Here is a 21,264-nt window from a genome sequence, read left to right as displayed (position 1 = left end):
GTAATGTACACAAGAAACAGACAAATGTCGTATACGGGGAAAAACACAATTAAAGGGTATATGGTTTCAATATAGTTTACTGAGAGCAAAACCGACCCAGATGTAATCTTCATATTGATTCAAAAGATGAGAAATGTCACAACACTGATAATATACAGGAAGAGGAAACCAATGATTTGAGCACAATGATTATTTACATTCATTTTACCTTTGTCCAAAATATCAAAATTAGAGTAAGGGAAACATTCATGGTGCTAAAATAAAATTAAAATCCCTAATAATAATAATAAAAAAAGGTAAAAAAAAAAATGCAACTGACTATACAGGGTAAAATCAATCATAATACAAACAGAAATATATGCAGACCCATCGGAAAAACAAAGACTTATGACAAAGCCTACTGACTAATGCAATAATGATGCTCTCTACATGTAATTACTCTTGATTTTGAAAAACTGATCACACAGAGGAAATAAAACAAAATGGAACAAAGCAAAGAAGAAATACAAAAATAATGAGTCATTTTGCTGGTTACACTACGCATTACTGTCCTTACAGAGTTCTACTTTTACATACAAGATAAATTTCTCCTCTTTATCACTTTGGTTTAGTTTAAAATGACTTCTATTTTATAAATTGTATAATTCATAAACAGATTTGCTTAAAAAATGTCTAATTAAAACAAATAAAAAGCATGAAGAAAGACATGTACAATACTCTTTTCCCAAAAGCGCTCACAATTGTAGCAGAAAAAAACAAAAACAAAAAAACCCCTCATACTTCATAATGCTTTTCTGTACAATATCTACAGTTTTGCTGGTGACGATACACACCCCCGGAATGAAATATCCATCTGGTGTTAAATGCTCAAATGAGAAGGGGAATATAAATTACTTTTAGGGAGTTAGAGGTTAACAATGACAAGCCAGATTACATTCTGAACCCAGCCACCAGAATGCTGTACTAATTTAACAGCATGAACACGAGTTGTTCCCCAACCCTTTAACTTTGTCATTGTAATTAATTGCTTAAAAAAGAAAGATAAAAAAATAAGAGATATATACAGAGGGAGGTGAGAACATACAATACATAGAATATGATACTAGATATAAGCATTAGAATACCAAAACCCAACCACGTTAGTGTGTTACTAATTGCAACAAACAGCCAATTCTAACCGTAAATATAAAATTGGGTGAGGGTAAGATTTAGGATCAAGTTCCTTTTTTTCCCCTTTTCTTTGTTAATTTACATTCAATATGCTGCCCAGTGATCAGATTTAATCTCGTACTGGTGTAAACGAACAAATGCATATCTAACAGAAACGGGACTGAAAAACCAAGACATTTAGCAATTTGCTTTGAGAATGCTGTTTTCAATGACAAAATAAATTAGAAACCAGTTCTAAAACATGGATCAACTATTGCTGACATGCAATATCAACTTGAAAGTCTTCCTTTTCTAGGTTAAGCTATTGCTTGCTCCTTTAAGCCTAGTACATAAGAGGTAACCTCCATCAATATATGAACAAGAGATCACAAGTGTAAGCAAATTACCAGCTGCGCTGACAAATCTTAAACTGCAGCAAATTTTTTTTTTTCAATGGATTCAGTTAACTGCAAGGCATGTGTGACTGTAGATTTTGCCTTTTTTCCCAAATGGAACTCATTTGGTCATCTATGACAAGATGATATGGCCAAAGGAGGAAAGACCTTACCAAAGCTATAGCAAGCATTTACTATACAGCTCCAAAAAGATACAAAACAGTGAAGCAATTTATTACCGACAAGTAAACATTGCCAATCAGACTTCTTATTATCCTCTGTGCATATTTTAGAAACAAAGGTATGAGTGGAACAACTAGTAGAAACAAATTTATAAACATTAAACCCTTTTCATCTAAAAACGAACTCAAAACAGACCTTGACTGCAGTTCTCTTCCCAACTTGTGCATTTCCATCTTGAAGAAGCCATACAGTTCTTTGTCCGAGAAAGGGATCACTGGAGATTGAAAGAGCATTTTGAAGAGCATCTACAGCACGTGAGCTCAGTGAGCTGGAGCTTGCACAGGTAATAACTATGTACAAGGCCTACAACTATTGTGTAATGTTTATCTTCTTTTAAATGCTTATAAACATAGCTGCCTACTTGCTGTTCCACCTCCCTTCTGTTGCAGTAGGAAGAAAAAAAAAAAAGATCAACACATCAATGCACAATTCTGGACTAGAATTCAGGGAGACATTTTGATCCCTCCTTAAATTCTGGAACTCAACATGACACAAACAGCTCTGCCAGGAAGCAAAGCACAAAATTAGAAAGGCCATAGAATTAAGGACTTAACTAGAATTAACATGTTTTATCAGATGGTAACGGCAACAACAGCAAAAGATAATTAGTGGCGAAACAATCGCTACATTGATAAAAAAAAAAAAAACACACCCAAAAACATTATTAACAAAAACCTAGAATAACTTTAAATAGTAGAGGCAGAGAAAAGTAAAGAACCATGATGCTCTCTCTCCCTCCCTCATTCTCTCTCACAAACCAGCTTAGCACACATTCAATTTCAGCTTTGTCTCAAAGCTGTCTTTGCCCTGCCCAACCACCCCCCCACCCCCCACACACTTATACGTTTGCCATTTCCGGCGCAGACTTGTCTACGGGACTGCTGCTGTCTCGGCCTCCTGAGGTGTCCAAGCTCGCTGAACGCTCATGACCTGGTTTGAAGTCTCTGTCACCGGCCACAGCACAGGAGGGCCCAGGGGAGGAGAGTGTGCGCCCAGAGATCTTATAGGCCACCAGGAGCTCCTGGATCCTTTCAGTAGTGGGCTCCCACTTGGCAAAGCCAGCGTCATTCTGCAGGAAGAGGACAGCTGTTCCGTGGATGGCTTTGTAGTACATCTCCTCTCTAAAGCATGACAGGAAAACACACACACACACACACACACACACACACACACACACACACACACACACACACACACACACACAAATCATGTTTTTTTCACAATGACAAAGCTCTGTTGAAATGCATATAAACTTAGACTTCAAGAAATAATAAATGGTACATAGCAAATAGCAGTAAGGTATTAAAAATCTTGACACCAAAATACAAGAAATTAATAATTAGTTTACCATGTCATTCAAACAAAAGTTTATTTCCCATTACAGTTAGCTCACCCTTTCACCCCTACATGAATTTTGTGGTACATGTTTATTCAAATTTAATTACATTTTTTATTTATTCATTCTTCAATTTCCTCACTGAATGGAAAATGCACAATTCTGTAATACAGCCTCCCCCTCCTTTCCACAGTAGCAGGTTTCATACTTTGTTTTCTAATGCTACTTGTTTGATAATGTAACCACCCCAGTCAGAATGGTTATATACCTGAACGAAATATAAAACTGTCAGATCCCATCCTACTCAATACCAATAAGACTATGGGAATAAAAGGTTGGCAGCTCAACTGTAAGAAATTACCTGAACATGACATGCCTTGAATTGCATATTGGGGAAGAAAAATTTTTATTGGCTGGATAATAAATTAACTTGTTTTTTTTTTCTCCCCATACTAAAACATGCTCATCTTAAGTGATACTATGAGGCCTGTTTGTTGCCTAAATGTAATAAAAATATTATTATTATGATGAGTAAAGATCAGATAATGAATCATCATTCCTCAGTAGGTTAAGGCAGAAACTGAGTGCCCAATTAGGCAAAAGTCCCAGCATGTATCCTGCCTGAAGTGTGAAGAGTCTGGACTTAATTCAGGGTTCCTAATGTTCTCTCAGCTGGGTTGAACACTGATGTGTTGAACAATGCACAAAAATAGCCATCTTGGAGTGGTGAACTAACAAATTTAGATCCCCCCCAATCTAATCAAGTTATCATGCTTCATGCTGAACGAGCCTGATTCTAGAGTATTGTCCTTATTTGGTTAATATAGCTGGACTGTGCTGAACTTTAATTGCTGGTTCCACTGCACAGGAGTGACAGTTTAGCCAAAGTATTATTTTTAAAAATCAATTGAATCAAGGTGACAACTTCTGTTGCTCTGACAGAAAATCTGACAGTACAGAGAATGGCTAGTATGAACATATTCAGAGTGTTTTGTGAAAAGCAATTAGCAAGCTTTTAGCAATAACTTCTAAGCTAGATCTACAGCTAGAATGGGACCTGGCCCAGATGTCAGACATTCACATTTTGTAAATTAATGAGAAAACTACACTCATTTAAAAAACAAAAACAAAAAAACCTAAAAAACCCCCACAACAAGCAGAAGGCATGGAGGGAGGCAGACCTTTTGCAGATATGCTGAGAGCCACTGCGGTACTCATGTTCGAAGGCAGGCACTGTCATCTGGTGCCTGCGGAAGCGACTGGCCTCCATCCGTGTCAGGGCTGGGGTTGGGGGGTCACGCCATTCTGGAACAAAGATGATGAAGGACAGAGGCTCGCTGGAGCGCTCTAGAAGCTCCTGGAGGAAGAGATGGGGTGTCCAATAGTGAGAGAAAGGAAAAAATTGACAGGCACAAAAAGAAATGATTATTTTTTTTACTGCACCGGTGTCTTGAACATACAAACAAATGTCTGAGAGGATCTGCGACATCATTAAAAAAAAGTGACACTTACTTCAAAGTGCATGACCATGGCATCCATGAGCTCCTCGCAGAAGGGAGGGTTGGCTTCGAAAGAACCACTGACAGGGGAGAAGCTCAGAAATGGCCTGAGAGAACAGTACAGACATCAGTCATTAACACTCAGAACGACAGTATTTTATGTGATGAAACCACTGAACATTTTTGCACACATACCCTCGAGAGCCGAAGAAACCATCAATGTCAGGAAAGGCAGAGCAAAACTGCTTGAAGTAGCAGTTGAGGGGGGAGGCGAAGCACTCAAAACTGACTCCAAACTGTTTGTTGAGGGCTTCAAACACTGGAACAGGCAGTGCCCCCTGTAGGCCAGTCCCCTCATTTACACCAGATCCAAACATTACCTACAATACAAAATCAAATTGAGAATTTATACAGAACATGGGCAGTCGAGAGATAAAACCTGATCTGTAAAAAAAACCTGTTTACCTGGTATCTTTTTATAAGGCACCACACACGTGACAGAAACTTCTCAAATCTTGGATCGTCAATACAGCTGTACCGATACAGCAGCTCCTGTTGATGGGGTAAAAGAACCGAACCCCCCCCCCCAAAAAAAACAAAAGCCATAATTTTGCTAGTACCTCAAATAAGTTTCAGATTGTTTTGCAAAATCACACACTCTCTCTCTCTCATTTTATATATATATATATATATTAAAAAAACATACACACACACAAACACATACAATTTACAAAGCACATCCCTAAATTGACAAATCTATGAAAGAATCCTACTAGTGTACTGAGAATCCTACCAGTTTATTGAAGTGTCCACGGTTGACCTTCACCATTTCTCCTTTATAGCGCAGGCAGGCGATGTCATTCTCAAAGTGCAGTTCAACACGCGGCTGGGGTGGGGATGGGATGGACAGTCGCACTGGGTAACAATACACCAACCGGTCCTGCACCTCTGGACTCTCCGCTCCATCCACTACAACAGGAATAGGTCAGTGAGCGGATAGCGAGTCATAGTGAAGAACCAAGAATTCTGCAGATATGGCTTTTGAGTAGTCTGTCTATGATAATGTACTTGTGAGGTAAGTGGTTTTGTTTGAGTCAGTGGTTTTGTGCTACACCCTTGAGAACTCTGGATAGTGAGGATTTTGAATTATAAACGTGCTGCAGTCTTACATGCACCGAGTCCCCACTGTATCTACTACCAACATCTTAAATGCGCCTGATCCAAAGACTATTTAATATTTTTACTATGTTGAAATGATTAAACAGTTCAGGATTTAGGCAGATTTGCCATAGTCAGGCTCAAGGTCTTCAAAATTAAGGCTGAATTTACTGTAAGCTGTTACATGTGAGACTAAAAGCCCCTTAGACCTAAAATAAGTTCTTGTTACATGCACTAGTGGTGCGAGCAGTCCTGTACGTTTTTCCTCACAGTTTGGCATTACCTGTGATGTTGCACTCTTTCAGCAGGTTGAGGTGGGCCTGGCGGATTCGCCGCACGTACTCTGTGGAGATGTGGTATATCTTAGAGCAGATCCCCTCCACGGAGTCCTTAGCGACAGCTGTCACGTGAGGGCCACACTGCTTGCGCAAGTGGTCCAGGCGGTCCTGTGGAAAGCCCAAAGCAGTCACCGTATGGTGTGGCTCAGCCAAACGGCAAAAGTGTGCATGTGTAGTTTGGAAAATACCATGTAGTCTTCTTTACTGGCCGAGTGGTCCCTCCTCAGCCAGTTCATCGTGTCTTCAACATTCCACTTCACAACCTTCCTACTATCAGGGGTGGCGTTTCTGTTCACATAAGAATGTAGCATTACTCCATGCACATTTCACCATTGGCATAAATATCAACATTTCATTAACACCTGGCACATATGTAGGAATGATCACCTGGAATCAATCATTTTCTTGGCTGCTTCTGCGTATTTGAATAAAAGCTTTCTGGCCTCCTCCTTGTATTTAATGCGTGACAGCCTAACAAAATCCAGACGAGAGTGATAAACAGTTAATTCTCGAAGGTCTGAAATAAGATAATACACACAGAGTGAAGGCTGCGATCTGCAGCTTTGGAACAGGCTTGCTACCTGATGGGGATATCGTTCATGACCTCTCGGAACATGGAGGGTGAGATGACGGGGTCGCACTCGCTGGGGAGCAGGGGGTCCACTCCTTTGTCCACAACCTTCCTCTCCAGCAGCCAGCGGTTGAACGACTCCCGTGGGGGCTCTATGCCTGGGGAATGTCGATTGACACCTCAGCAGGGAAGATGTTGGGAAACTCTAGAGTCTGAACTCTAGGTCACACATTTACATATGGTTGGTATGCACTGCAGCAATGGCAAGTACTTCCAAAAATCAAATGTAATTTTACTGTTATTCAAAAACTGTTTTATACAAACAAAAAATACACAAGGACTGTGGCTATAATATGAACCTGCCATTCCTGAAAAGAGGATTTATGTGGATTGTGAAGATGTAAATAATAGCCCCAAAGAACTGTTAAAACCAAGTGAGAAACTACAGAGGAGTGTCAAGTTTCTCAGTACTGACGCTAATGATTAAGATATGCTATGAACATTTATAAATGCTGTAAAACAATTATTTTTATAAAGCATTTGTTAAAAAAAATAAAAAAATAAAAAAATCAGAAAACCTACCCGTTAAAATAATCAGAGACAAATGGACAAATACAGAAACCTAGGCTGCTACTAGGCTGAACTAATGTGGATTATAGAAATTACCAGGTTAACACTGCCAACATACTAAATTACTAAATGTTTTTGGCACAAAAATGTTAAGGCTAGTAATCTGTGCATTGCACTGAAAAACCAGTAAAATGTACTGCAGGAACAACCGAGTATCCCTCCAAAATACAAAAGGAATGAGCCATGGCAGTGACTAAGGTTAATGTGCAAGACCCAGTGAAGGAACACAGGGCTATTTTTTGCCTTGCCTCTAAGCCCCAGAATCACACCTTTCATTTGGTGTGCGAGTTCCTTCGTGGAAGGAGTGATTCCAGGTTTGAGGTTCTAATCAGAGGAGAGGGCATTAGGGGAGCTGTCTGAGCTGACGGGCAGCCTGCGGAGCCACTAAAGTTACTGCCTGGAGAGGTCAGGTAGGACAAATGATGGCGTTTTCTCAATCTCTCCATTACTGGCCTGAAAATTGACGTCAGAGCCTTCCATCTCACGACTGACACCTTCACATCTTACTCCACACGTGTAAAAACAATGCCCAAGAAAAAAAACTGTTTTCCCCCTGGTTTTCCTCACAGTATACCTTGTTCATCACACAATGAACAGAAAGAGGATCTTAAACTGTACCAGAAGAGTGTATACATAATATTCTATTAATATAGAATGTATACATAATATTTACACCAGTCTTTTTGATAGTGAAGGGCACACATTTAATAATGGTTGGGTAATTGCTTGAGTGGAAGAGATGCAAGAAGTCAAGAGGGTGGTTTTAGAGGAGCTCCTTCCATCAATCTATAGTGATTTCTCATACACATTGATCATACATTTGTACCCACTTTCAACCCAGATTAACACTGTTGGGTCTGAGAGGGTATCCATTCCCTTTTCCAATGAAGATCTCTTTCGTTTCAACACACTACACACACTAACAGCATGCAGTCATTCCTGGCTAACTGCATGTCAATTGCTGAGCTAGTAAGGGAAAACACCTTTGTTCATTATCAGCCGAGGCATTCCTTTTAGCAGCTGTGTGGGCCGTCAGCTTGTCACTCAGACGTAGTCAGGGCCAGGTCCATACTCAGGCATTCCCAGGGGTGTGATCTGCGTGTACTTACCCTCGCGTTGGGAGCACAACTCATGGTAGTGCTGGCGGAGCTTGGTGGTAAGTTGGGCGCGCTGCAGCTCAATCTCGGGGTGGGGAGGGAGGTAGTCGAATGTGGTGCGTTCTTTTATCACGGCATTGGTCTGAACATCCAGGTCCCAATACACACTGCAAAATAAAGGCATGCCGGGGGGATGCTGACACCAGCGTAGAGAGGGAAGCTCCATCTAGTGGCCTGGTAAGGAAGTTGGATGTGTGTTAGATGAAGTAGCATACTCACACAGAAGGCCGGTAAGGGGCAGGCACAGGAGTTGTGGCTTGACCTTGTTTGTCTTCTGAGCTGGAGTTCCACGGCTTTGCTCCAGGTGTGTTGGGCGATATAGGGATTGTGGGGGTGGTTGGAGTTACAGGAATCTCAACCTGCAGAAGACCAAAATCAAAAGATCTTTTAAAAATGATGCTGACGTATATGTAAGAACTGCACCACTGCAAAATGAATCCATTCAGAACATCAAAACATATGATGAGGTAATAAAACAATGTTATTCCAGTTGGTGGGGGTCTGACCTTAGGCCTCTTGAAACTGTTAGGGCCCCCTTGAGAGGCCTCCTCTGAGGGGCCCCTCTTGCGCTGCCCATTGCCCAAGCTGCCATCACCTGCTCCCTCACCTGAGGCAGGAGCTGCGTTTAGGCCCAAAGGATCAGACTGAAACAAAAGCAGAGGCAAAATTAATCAGCACTGAAACAGAGCTCTAATACCAATGCTGACAAAGAAGAGAGAAAAGGCACCCACAAGATCATCAAAGCCTGTCGAGCTTTAGCAAAGCTTACAGGTGCTCTGTGTAAGAGTGTTAATTAGATACTCATTAACATTCATTCCTTTCAGATATTAAGCAAGACATTCCCCAACACATGTCTCTATGGCTCATTTCACTATTTCTGAATGAGCTTCAAAGTCACACCCAGGTCAACTTAATAATTGTTTAATCTCATGTGTGGCTCCTTTAATATGTTCCACACTGTACTAGGGATGTCCTGAGTGAGTATGTTCTGATATCGAGTCTCAATCTGATACTTATATTTTCCTAGATAATACTATTGCACAGTGCACACCTTTAAGTAAATTACAGTTAGTAGAAGCAATCCAATGTATATGCTTAACAATCATCCATTGCTATATGTTTGACAATCATCATATTTGTTGCACTGTGCCACAAAATGACATGGACCCATTACATTTATATTTTCCAAGTGTTCAACATCTCCATGACTGCTTGTTTTACACGCCCTGCTGTATGAGACCCACGGAACTGCCACGTGTGCAATACTGCACACTTTAAATCAAAAGTGGAGTCAATCTAGTGCGCCGTGAGACTAAGTAATGACATCAAAGAAACATAAGAACTCCAAATACCAGTGGTAAAGCTAACAGCAGTCACATCTGATAAAAGACCTAGTGTGTGGATGTGAACCTTGTTGTAAAGCATTGGTAGAGCAGTGTTTGAAATGCAGTGTCGAGTGTAGGACGTACTATGGCTCCAAAAGCTCCAAAAGACGATGAAAACCTGCATTTTCTACCACAGCAATAGGCTGGTCATCCAATGCAATGAATTCCATTACCTTCTACGTAAGCTTTTTAACCATGTAGCTGTCTGGAGAAAATTTCTCTCTTTTTTAAAATGTTACCTCTAGTGTGTGTTACTTTGGTGCATCCTTTTGCCTGGCTAACCTGAGTAAACTCACTGTATTCTGCCAAGTGTTTATTTTTTAGGTGGCATATCAAATTGGTAATATTGAACATATCTCTGTTACTACTACCTTTAGAAATGCTTGTATTGCTCACAAAGGATCAGGCTTAGGTTTATGCTCAATAAAGCCAATGCGATCAGTTAAAAAATGCCTTGATTGGACCCGATACCGATCTTTGAGATTGGATCGGGACATCCCTACTCTGTACTCACAATGACATCATGCTGTCCCAGGACTGGCATCTCCCACAGTGACTGGTTGGTGAAGCGGTTGAAGTAGTATGGCCGGTTCTCTCGCTTGCTCCAGCATTTTGCCCACCCAGCCTGAATCAGCTCATCTGAAAGAATTATCAAACATTTTGTTTTTGACTTTTTATTATTATTAAAATAATAGTTCACACCTTTGGATCACATTCAGTTTGAGAGGGCAACAAGAGATGTTCATATTTTGTGGCACAATACAACATAGAATGACATTACAATCAACTTTTCAGTGAAATGATATACTGTGCTATTATTACTAAATGTTTAGATGTGTGCATAAGAGATAGAGCGATAATATATATAATGAGCACGTTATTCATGTGAATATTTGCACACCTGGCAGCTCTTGAATTGGTTTACTAGTAGAGGGCGTTAAGGGGGAGCCCTGTGTAGAGGACCCGGTGGGCGACATGACCATTCCCGCGTCTCCCTTTACTGTTCTGTAGTTTTCACTCGTCATAGCTCCTCACCTGTCCTGTCTTAAAGAAAGAAAGAAAGAAATCACGAAATCTGTGCTTCACAAGGTAACTGGGACCAGGTTTTACTTTGTAAACAACTCTAAACGTTATGCAATATGCATTTTGAAATAAAAGAATGATTTTGGGAAAATCACGATCTTGAAGTCGAGCATTTTAAGAAATATTAGAACATGGACCACCCATTCATGCAATTACGACATTCCAGTGAAGCGCCAAAACACTTTATTCATGGGCGCTGTTCTAGCGCCTCAGCACAAGTAACCTACATCACTAATACTGTAGCTACTGTGCTGTAAAATTTAGCTAGCTAACGCTATTCCAGTTTTCAAGATTTGGTGTGCGTTGACGTGTTTAATTAATGCTTTGTGCTTAAAACTGTTCAGTTAATGGTATGTACCTAATCTAGCCAAGTGTACTATAACCTGACGTCTAAGAAGTGGCGTTTGCCCTGGAATGAAAACAACTCGTCAGTGATTAGCTTGCTAGCTCGTTAGCTAATTATGGAATTTTTTTCGGTAAGAGCGGTTCGAAATTCATGTCTTCCTAAACAGCTCGGGGGCATGAGTACAAGCATCAAACACCTAGATAGTACATGATCGATGATCTAAATCGGATGATTACGTTCACTGCTTTTAAAAGTAGTTAAGAGCACAAATGAGCGGTAGAAGGGCACGCATGCGCCTGCTATACCGCCCACCCCAGATCGAGCCGCCCGAAAACAAACACGGAGGAGGAGGGGAAAACGCCGGGTAGCTGCGCTACACAACAAAGGCAACAGCAGCATCAGCCAACCCTGGAGAGGGGATACGTGGAAAAAGAGGTAAAATAGAAACAGATACGGGACCATCGGGGATGAGTAATACATAAAATCGACAAGAATGGATTTGGGCATCGGTACACGTGCTTAAAAGGGAAAAGTGTGACATTTAAGCTCGGTCGAGCCTCGTCTATTACAAGCACAATTTTAGGCGCGCACTTTGGATCAGGGAAATACCAGACAAGATGGCGCGCGCTCTCCGGTCCAAGCCACTGCGCTCCCTGTACGAAATATTGTTTATTTATTCCGTGCATTACGCAGACATGCAAAGTTTATATAAATATTATTGTGCCCTGTATATTCCGCCATATGTCTGTTGCTGTAATGTTCCTTTTAAATCGCTATATCCCTTACCTTGGTGAGGTTTGCTAGGAGCCTTCTATAGGCTTGGCTCTATTCAGTCCGGACCCGCCTCCGCCTCTCCCGCCCCACCGACTCCGCCATCTTGTATCGGGCACTCAGACCTGGGTAATGCGCAGGCGCTAATTTAGTTGTCTTCAAGTCAGCCACTTGTCAATGGACCGTGGCCATTTGCAGAAGGGCAAAACGGCAGAGACGTGTTTTGCTATATAACAGCTATATAACAGCTTTCTGAGTACAATTTCTTTTTCCATTTAACAAATTTTATTGTTGGTATAGGCTTTCAGATCCGACAGATCTGCTATGATTCTGAACAAGCTAATAGCTAGCCAGCTAAATGCGTGAGGTGTAGTTATGGGATAAAATAAAACTTGCTGCTTTTCTGTTTTACAATGTTATATGCTATCCGTCTTTTCATTTACGTGGACAGGCTCTTTACTCGTTTTTTAATCTATTGCATTTTAAAACACGTAGCGGTTAAGTTAAACCCATGTAACCCATCTTATTTTTTAGCCGTTTAATAACCCTCCCAATATCCGATACGTTATGTTCTAAATAAAGACTGTCATCTCTTTTCAGTTTGTTACCTTGCAAGTTAACCTAACAAAGAACACAGCAAGTTGTTTTTTGTTTTTAGTGCTGCTTTGCACATGTAGTTAGTTACCTCTTAAATCACTGAGATATAGACATGCAAGCCTGCACCACAGTGCTAGCTACATCAGGAATGGTTGTCTAAAATCAACTTGGCATCATGTGGAAATCTGGTATGGAATGCGGGAAACCGAAGCCAAGTTTAGAGGATTTACTCTGAAGACTGGCGTGTTACTCATCCGCCAGGAACAAAGCACGCAGGACATTACGAATGGGGTACAAATAAAGGCTTTATGTAACGCTTTCCAGAGATGGACTAATCTCTTAAACCAGAATAAACTAATGTGTACGCTCCAAATAGAAGCTACATTTAAAAGAAATTTGTGGAAACAAATTTTACTTTTCTTTGTTTACTTTGTTTTCTTTGTTTACTTGTTGTTAATGCATACATAATCTATAATGAAACATCTTTGGGCTCTGTGGTTTTCAAAAGTTAAGTTTAGTAATATAGCTGACAAGTGACATACGCTACTCTTATTGTAAATGGGCACCTAAGAAGCCTGAAGTAATTAAAGAGTGACTTTAAAAATTAAAGCGTAAGCTTTCATTTCTGTTATAGATAAAAATTAGCACTGCTTGAAAAAATGAAATACCGAGGCACAGTAAGTTGGCATATATATATATATATATATATATATATATATATAAATATATATATATATAAACATCTTGAAGGAGTACATACAAATTTTTAAAAATCTAAATTTGTGTTAGTTGTGTAATAATGTGTAAAAGGTAAAAAAATAAATGAATAAATTCCTAAATGTCAGTAAAACATTTTTTTTCTGCTTTCTTGAATACCACTTAGGAATAAATGCTAACATAGCATGTGTGTGTTTATGAGAAAAAAAAAATTACTGTCATTATTGCAACCACAAAGTCAGGCAAGTAAGGCAACACCCCTTTTCATGACATGCCCATATAAACTCTGACCGACATGAAAGGGAACAGAAAGAGAATAGTCTTAGAAAGAAGTAGAGAACCCACTGACCAAAGAGGCTCTCGCTCTAGTCTTCACCATCCAAAGCACTGGACATCAGTACAGCATTTTCACACTCTTGTAAGTATTGAACAGACTTGTGAAAGCCTTGGGAAATAACAGGGAAAACTGTTCGGTTGCGCAGATGCTGCACAAAATGTAAGGCAGTTTTTTAAATGATAGAAGAACTTTTCTATCTCAACAGTGGCATAAATGGACGTGAGTGAATTTGATCTTCTGTTGTTGGTTTTTGCATTTTAGTAATGACAAAAATATTTCTTAATAAAATGATTACTGCAGAATAAGATGCAGAAAAATTGTATAGACAGGATTGAGTGGTAGACCAACATTGTCTGTATCCTGCTCTTAGCTTTGAACAATATTTGGTCTTTTTTCCTAAAATGTTATTTGTTAAGCTATCTCAATTATCTGAGTATTAAGTACAGCTGTGAGCAGGAAAGATAATCTTCAAACAGCCTATATACAGGGATTCTCTGTGAAATTAGCTGTTTTTTAAAAATATAAACCTAATGTTGAATCTAATTAAACATAAAACATCCCAGAGGCATGAATATTTTTCCTGCACATATTCCTATGAATGAAGAGATGATGCATTGAAACAATACAACTAAATTTGCGTGCAAGCTTTTAGATGTTTGGCAGCAATGAGTCATATTTCAGACTGCTTTTTCAAAAAAAGAAAAATCTGATTTTCATAGCTTATTTAATATTACACAGATAAGTTGCTGTTGGTTTCCAAGATGAAAAATTCAATATTTACCATGTTTAATTAAATTAAGAGTCTGCTTCTTTATCTCTTTCTTAACTTTGAATAACCAGCTTCCTTTTCTGCCCCAAGGGTATTACAGGGCATTGACCCTAAAAAGAGCCACACTTGTTTGTGAACTGCAGTACCCCCTGCGACTCTTTCACTGCAAACACTTTCGCTCACAGTGAAGCATCTTAGATGTAAATAATTAGAGTGAGGATGTGATTCACAATTATGTGGCAGCACTGGATCTGAAAAGAACAGAATGAACACCAGCCTTTTACAACAGAGGACTGGGATGTTTTGAGATCAGCCAGGCAAGCTGAATCTCAAAGTTCCAGGAATATTATGTATAGCTGGAAATTCTATGTGGATTCACCCTCATTGTACCACTGCACGTAGGTGCGTTATGTATGGCAAAGGCCACACTTCATGTCCTGAAAGATCTTTCCTGGATTTCCAAGTTTGCATGTAGTATTGCAATTGTTAAAAGCTCTGGCCTGCTAAAAGTTTCTAAGAAAAGGGGAGCAGAATTTGTGCAACTTCTATTCACAAGAGCCTTTTCTCTTAAGTGACATTAGGTCAGAGACCTTAGGGTCAAGGACCTTGCAAAACCTATTGTGGGACTCTTTGTTTTTGGCTCTTCTCGTTCAAATTGGTGTATTTGGGTGAGGGCAGACAGCTGCCCTGGTACACTGTGCACACATATACACAAAGTCATGTGACAGTCATAGTGGATGTCTCTAGATTTATTTTGCAGGCTTACTGAAGTGAGGGATGTGTGGTAATGTGGAAAACACAACAAGCTCATCTTTTTTTTGTAGGTAAGCTGATGGAACCGCAAGTGTATGAGGTTATTTACCTTCAGGGCAGTTTGAAAGAACTCGTTTTCTCCTGCCTTTCATTGACCATTGAAGGGTTACTATAGCAATCTGTGCTGCCCCTGGTGCTCATTCAGACAAAGAGACAAACAGCTTTTCCCCTGCATTATAAAAAAATGCACGCACACACACTCACATACCATCTCCACATATGCATGCAGCTACTGAAAGAGAGAGAACAGACTGAACACCTTTAGAATACTCGTCTCAGGTCCAACTTCAAAGGCAAGTGAAAGTGTTATAATGAAGTAGAGTTTTTTTGGAGCTGTCTACCCATTTCTTTCTTTACTCTGCACCAGTGGAATGCTGCGGTGCAATGCACAGAAATAGAATGGCAAGTTTCCCTTGAACTGCAAAGGATAGAGGGATGGAACACACCCACACACACCCACACATACACATACACATGTATATATAATTTTAATTTTTATAAATATATATATATTAAACTAAAGGCTGACAGAAGTGAATGTTTGGTATGATGTAGTCACTTGCAATCAGACGGATCTAGGATATGGAGGCACTGATTGTGTATTTTTTGGACATTTTTTGGACATCTGGACATTTTTTTCAGTCCCTCTTTGAATTACTCTCACCAAATGTTGTGTTTGGATAGGGAATTAACTGTGCTTCTTTGGTTATTGTTGCAGCTGATTTAGTCAGCATTATGGGATAAATAAATAGTGTGTGTGGTACTGCATCCAAGTATGGAACTAAGCAATCAGTAAATCATGAAATGTACACTGTGAACCCTGGAAGGGTGTTCAAGTGGGTTTGCAGGATGCTCTTAACAGAACAAATGTCAAATATGTTATTGTTTGGTATACAATTGTCCTTGGATACGATTGTCATTGTTGAATAATATAATGTAATACATCTGAATTTTTTATTCAAGTTTTTTGTTTATGTGAAGTACTTTATTTTGTGAAATTAGAATATAATGTGTGAAATTCTTCCAACAGTGGAATTCAGACTTTTGTTAATTTATCTTTTGGCTACAGTTTGAATGGCACCTTCTGATTTTTTAAGAACAGCCCAACATGATTCCTGTTCTTTAATCTCAATCTGCTCTGTTACCCATTTTGTTTTTTCAAAGGTCCACTGAGGCAACATGGAGCTTTTTGGAAGAGCCATCATCATCTTTCTTCTCCCACTAGTGGCAAATATGACAGAAATTCCTCCTGGGTGTAAAATTCGTATCACTTCCAGAGGCCTGGATATGTGTAAAATATTATATAATAATACTTAAATAATATTATTAGATTATAGCTATGGCCATAAATACTCAAACCTATGGCTTTTTGTGCTTTTTCAGTGAAGCATGAAACGCAGAAGTTTGTGGAGGAGGAACTGGGAAACATCACTATGCCAGAGATGCATGGCAAGGAAGGAAGCTTCCAGTATTCCATTACAGAGTTAGTGGGAGCTACCTCTATCAACCACAGACACAACTAACCAGTGTCAGGCTGTCTATATTTAGTGTTCTTTTTTGTTATCCTAGCAAAATGAAGGCTGTTACATTGATTTCCAAATTCAGTACAAATACACAACATCAAAGACTTTCAATTGTAAAATGATGTATATCACTGTGAACTTGGCAAAAATAAAAAAAAGGGCAAAATTCAATGTGACTAGAATTTATTGGTTAACAAGCAAGTCAATTACTAACCTAATGTACTGAAATCAGGTATAATAAATCATGTAAAATAATGGAGTTTGTCAGTAACTGCTTTACAATGTAGGAATTACCTTTAGAATTGGAAAGAGGGGCCAAGTTCACTACTGGTAAAGACTGCAAGTGAGGTTTGTGGTCAATAGCCTTATAGGTGCCAAAGTGCTGGACTGAGTTTGCTGGTCTGAGTTTGTCTGCAGTGGCTGCAGATCAGATTTGAGAGGAACCCCATAGTCCTAAATCAATGTGTTTTAACCACATCACAGTGTGAATATAGCAGAGCTGAACCTGATTGCAGACCTGAGTTTCCAGCCTACATCTGGACTGCTCTTTGAGGTACAGAACTCATCCATCGCCCTCAACTTCCAGAGACGAATCCTCTACTGGTTCTTGTAAGTTTGTGAAGTTGAATTTGCTTCTGTTCAATAGACACCCATCAGGTGTCCTCTCTTACCGATGTTAAAAAAATGTATTAGCTGACTCTTGTCACTAGGAAACCATTCTCCTGCTTGGATGGTCTAGTCTGTCGTTTAACATGAGCCATGTTGCAAGATGACTGAATACACTCACAGCATACATGAAGTGGAAGACCTAATTTATCACCAAAATGAAGCAGAGGTTTGTGTGCCAAAGCTCAGTTTCACACAAGCTGAATGAAATCTACACCTCTGAAAACACTTCATTTTAATTCTCTAGTCACTACCCTAACATAAATACAATATATTTTGTCCTTTGCACATGTGTTTTCCAAATATCATTGGAGCATGCAAATAATGAGGTCATTAAAGAGTCAAACATTAAACTTGCATGTAAGCTAAAACGACTAGGCATTGAATTGACGACATAGAATTATCAACCTCTCCTGTTATTGTACATTTTCTTTATTGTACTTTTTTTAAATGTAGATTTTTGTCTGGACAGCTTCAGTTTAGCTTACAGTTGTGTGTTAGCTGTCTTAAATAAATTATCTAGCTTGAGATATTTTGTAGGTGCTGTCAGCTATGATGCAGTCAGCTAGCTAATGTTCATCTGATAATCAGTGGCACATGAGAGACTGTTCCCGTCTGTCTGTTTTGACAAGCCCTACAAGATGCTTGCACCAAGACTATGCAGTTCAATGTGACCAAACTGAAAGTTTGTTTTCACCCCTTTTATTAATCCTCTGGTCACCCTTCATGAAAACTGACAAATCACAGAAGGACATGACAGCCTTTCAAATAAGTTACTGATGTCATTTAAATGCACAGTGGATTTAGCTTGTGCGTAGCAGTAATCAGATTTTGGCTATTTAGCAATCTTGTAATTCAGAGGATCCAGTAACGTTTGGGAGCAAAATTGATCAGTTTTTAAACATTTTTATTTCTCACAGGGTGTGATGAGGTGATTTTCGAAAACGTCATTTATGTTTTCCATAGATAAAAATAGTTTAGACCCAGAGCTCCTAATATGGGCATGATGTGAATTAGGATGACTCATAACTTCTCTGGTCTATGAAAATTTTGTCTGTAACCTATAACATAGCCATGACTTTGCCCCTATTGGAATAACAGAACCTATCTCTTTTTCTGTTTGTAATGCAGAATCTTTCACTTCAGTTCTGGTCCACACAATGATTTTAATTTAAAACATTCTTGACTCATTTGGTGGGCCACATGAGAACCATAAGCGGGCCTATCCAACCTGTGGACCACATATATATGACACCCCTGCTATAGTCCACTGTCAGTGGGTTGCTGATAGTTGAAACTGAGCAGAATGCATTATAAGGGGTGTCTCTTCTCTCCCTTAGCTATGATGAGGGTGCCATCAATGCCTCTGCAGATGGGGTTAACATCCACACCACCCTCCATCTTACAAAAGATGTGGTGGGCCGTCTCAAGATAGCCAACGTCAGCTGTGACGCCTCCATTGCCAAGATGAAGGCCAAGTTTGGAGGAACCTTTGGGTACTGGACCTCATGCATAAACAACTAGACATTGATCCATCATTTCTCCAGACTCTCAGATCGTCTTGATGGTGTTCATTTTCAACTATCCTATAGGCCTATGTGGTGATTGCATGTGTAAAACAGTAAAGGTTAGACAGCATTCCAATAAAATATATATATATATATATATATATTTGAATGCTTCGATGTTCACAGGAGGGTTTATGACTTTATTGCCACTTTTCTGACTACTGGAATGCGCTTCGTCCTAAATCAGAAGGTTTGTTTCTCAGCCAGAGCTCATGTCTTTATCCTCTAGTCATGTTGTTGTTATTAACACAATGTAATATTTACAGAGCATGTGCATATGTTTTAGATTTGTCCTTCACTGAAACATGCTGCGCTAGTGTTGGTCAACCAACTACTGGAGACCATTCCAGGTCAGACTTTGGCTGGTTTTATATGCAAGTATTTGTCACATACTGAATCTCTGAATGGTTGTGCATTTTTCCTAAGATGTTTGCTTTTGTTTGTGCAGTGCGTACAGAGGTGGATAAATATGTGGGCATTGATTATTCACTCCTGAGTGACCCTGTGGTTACCGGCTCTAGTCTTGATATGCATTTCAAGGTGTGTGGTTGTTCACCAGTGACAAAAGCTTGGTAAAACAAAAAAGTTAGTTTATTTATTACACTAATTTTTTCTTCTGTCTAATACTCTTTAGATTTTACATGGAAGGAATGTAAACTTAATTTTAGTGTGGTAGTATTTTCAGTAGAAAAGCTAAATGGTATAGTTCAGAGTAACTGGCAAGAACAGTATTCTACAAGTAGTCTATATGAGTATGTTCTTGATTGGTGCAGTGTTCAGTTGATTTTTCCTTAAAACTGTTTCTGTTTACCTGCAGGGCATGTTCTATGATCTACACAATGAGAATGATACTCTGGTGAATGATGCAGTGAATCTTGTAGTGAGAGAGTATGACCGTATGATCTATCTGGCTCTCTCCGAATACTTCTTTGATACTGGACTCTACTCATATTTCAAAGGAGGTGTTTTCAGGATGCACGTAGCAAATGAGCGAGTAAGATGCCATACAAACTTTTTCCCCCATTTATAGTCAGTAAAAGAGCAGAGAATAATTAACTCTTGTTTAAATGTATTTAGATGCCAAAGGACTTGGAGATGCTTCTCAGGACCACCTATTTTGGAGCCATCATGATGTTGGTGAGAACTATGCATTTCTGAGTTCCTGATGAGTTTAACACCTATATAAGATCTGATGAGTGTTTGTACTGTGTTTGTACTTGCTTTCTATTTGTTTTTGTTTCATACCGTTTTCCAGAACCCAGCTCTGATGGATGCTCCGATCTCTCTAGAGCTGGAGGTGACCTCTGCCCCCAAATCTACCATCAAGACCTCAGGGGCCACTGTGGCTGTTCACTCTGGTGTCCGAGTACTGGTACTTCCCCCAGGAAAGGCACCTGTCCAACTAAGCAGTATGACCATGGTAAGAACATACTATGATTCACTTGTGCCAAGATTAGTGCACTTCAACCACATATTCAGAGAAGCTTCTATCATTGACAAAGCAGTCTGATAAAATATTTTGCTGTACTGGTAGGAGTCTAAATTTATTGCCAAGGTATCCATGAAGGGGAAGAGACTGGCTATCCATCTGGATCTGAGAAGGTGCATACTTAAACATAAAATTCCTTTTTCTCACCTCTCCTGCATATTCAGTTATAGCTATGGATATTGTGCTTATTTTCTGTCTCCAGGTTTAAAATTTTCTCGACCCAATCTGCTTTAGAATCACTAGCGGTAAGCCCTTTTTTTTCTCCAGTGGACCATCAATATATTGCTTTATGTGAACTTCAAAAACTAATAGAAAAAGAGTTGAGGAATTGTTTATTGGATAAATCTTTCTAGCTGATTCCACTGCAAGCACCAATAAAGACTCTGCTGCAAATCACTGTGGTGCCCCTAATCAACAGTAAGTGACCCTCAGTGACTATTTCTGTGTTTAAATGCAATGTTGAATTTTTTATTGTGGTCTAAAATAAAGTAGATATTAGTTAAGAATAAAACAAATATTTAATATAAGCAATTGAAAATTGAAAGAATACTGAAAAATAATGCTTTGCATTTTTTCTGCTCTAAATGTAAGATTACACAAAGAAAGGAGTACAGATCCCTCTGCCTGATGGAATTGACTTCATTGAGGAAGTGGTCGAGTATAATAATGTAAGACTTCAGTCTAACTTCCACATGAAATGCACTGATGTAATTTTGAAGACAAC

The 21,264-nt window shown here is 39.3% G+C and overlaps 2 protein-coding genes across 3 annotated transcripts in view; one reads left to right on the top strand and one right to left on the bottom strand.

Moving 5' to 3' along the window:
* Positions 1-59: 59 nt before the first annotated feature.
* Positions 60-13,338, bottom strand: pcif1 (PDX1 C-terminal inhibiting factor 1). The gene is made up of 16 exons (XM_027000620.2): positions 12,077-13,338; positions 10,763-10,905; positions 10,376-10,500; positions 8,983-9,120; positions 8,696-8,835; positions 8,429-8,583; positions 6,700-6,847; positions 6,506-6,589; positions 6,307-6,406; positions 6,064-6,226; positions 5,416-5,591; positions 5,088-5,174; positions 4,818-5,002; positions 4,636-4,729; positions 4,305-4,480; positions 60-2,908 (listed from the first exon to the last, which is right to left on the bottom strand). The coding sequence occupies exons 2-16, from the start codon at positions 10,884-10,886 to the stop codon at positions 2,626-2,628; spliced, it is 2,178 nt and encodes a 725-aa protein (XP_026856421.2). The 5' UTR covers positions 10,887-10,905; positions 12,077-13,338; the 3' UTR covers positions 60-2,625.
* pltp (phospholipid transfer protein) overlaps positions 11,625-21,264 on the top strand; it is a 10,371-nt gene continuing 731 nt past the window's right edge. The window contains exons 1-15 of one of the 2 annotated variants that reach the window (XM_027000622.2): positions 11,625-11,725; positions 16,459-16,585; positions 16,678-16,777; positions 17,301-17,426; positions 18,824-18,979; positions 19,178-19,241; positions 19,338-19,401; positions 19,500-19,591; positions 19,869-20,045; positions 20,129-20,188; positions 20,307-20,471; positions 20,586-20,653; positions 20,743-20,785; positions 20,894-20,957; positions 21,132-21,208. In XM_027000622.2, coding sequence (XP_026856423.1) covers positions 16,474-16,585; positions 16,678-16,777; positions 17,301-17,426; positions 18,824-18,979; positions 19,178-19,241; positions 19,338-19,401; positions 19,500-19,591; positions 19,869-20,045; positions 20,129-20,188; positions 20,307-20,471; positions 20,586-20,653; positions 20,743-20,785; positions 20,894-20,957; positions 21,132-21,208 — 1,368 coding nt within the window. In that variant the 5' untranslated portion in view covers positions 11,625-11,725; positions 16,459-16,473. Of the gene's footprint in view, positions 11,726-13,689; positions 13,794-16,458; positions 16,586-16,677; positions 16,778-17,300; positions 17,427-18,823; positions 18,980-19,177; positions 19,242-19,337; positions 19,402-19,499; positions 19,592-19,868; positions 20,046-20,128; positions 20,189-20,306; positions 20,472-20,585; positions 20,654-20,742; positions 20,786-20,893; positions 20,958-21,131; positions 21,209-21,264 lie in introns of those variants that run through there. The other variant, XM_027000621.2, reaches the window with a different exon arrangement.

The sequence above is a fragment of the Electrophorus electricus genome, chromosome 3 (assembly GCF_013358815.1).
Source record: "Electrophorus electricus isolate fEleEle1 chromosome 3, fEleEle1.pri, whole genome shotgun sequence".
Lineage (NCBI taxonomy): Eukaryota > Metazoa > Chordata > Actinopteri > Gymnotiformes > Gymnotidae > Electrophorus > Electrophorus electricus.
This window is presented reverse-complemented; position numbering and strand designations above follow the sequence as displayed.

Excerpts from the sequence above, each read along its gene's own strand:
- pcif1 (XM_027000620.2), bottom strand. The coding sequence starts at position 10,886 with ATGACGAGTGAAAACTACAGAACAGTAAAGGGAGACGCGGGAATGGTC. Across the intron at positions 6,227-6,306 it reads CCAGTAAAGAAGACTACATG|GACCGCCTGGACCACTTGCG; the intron begins GTATTTTCCAAA and ends GGCTTTCCACAG. Across the intron at positions 5,003-5,087 it reads GCCTTATAAAAAGATACCAG|GTAATGTTTGGATCTGGTGT; the intron begins GTAAACAGGTTT and ends TTTGTATTGTAG.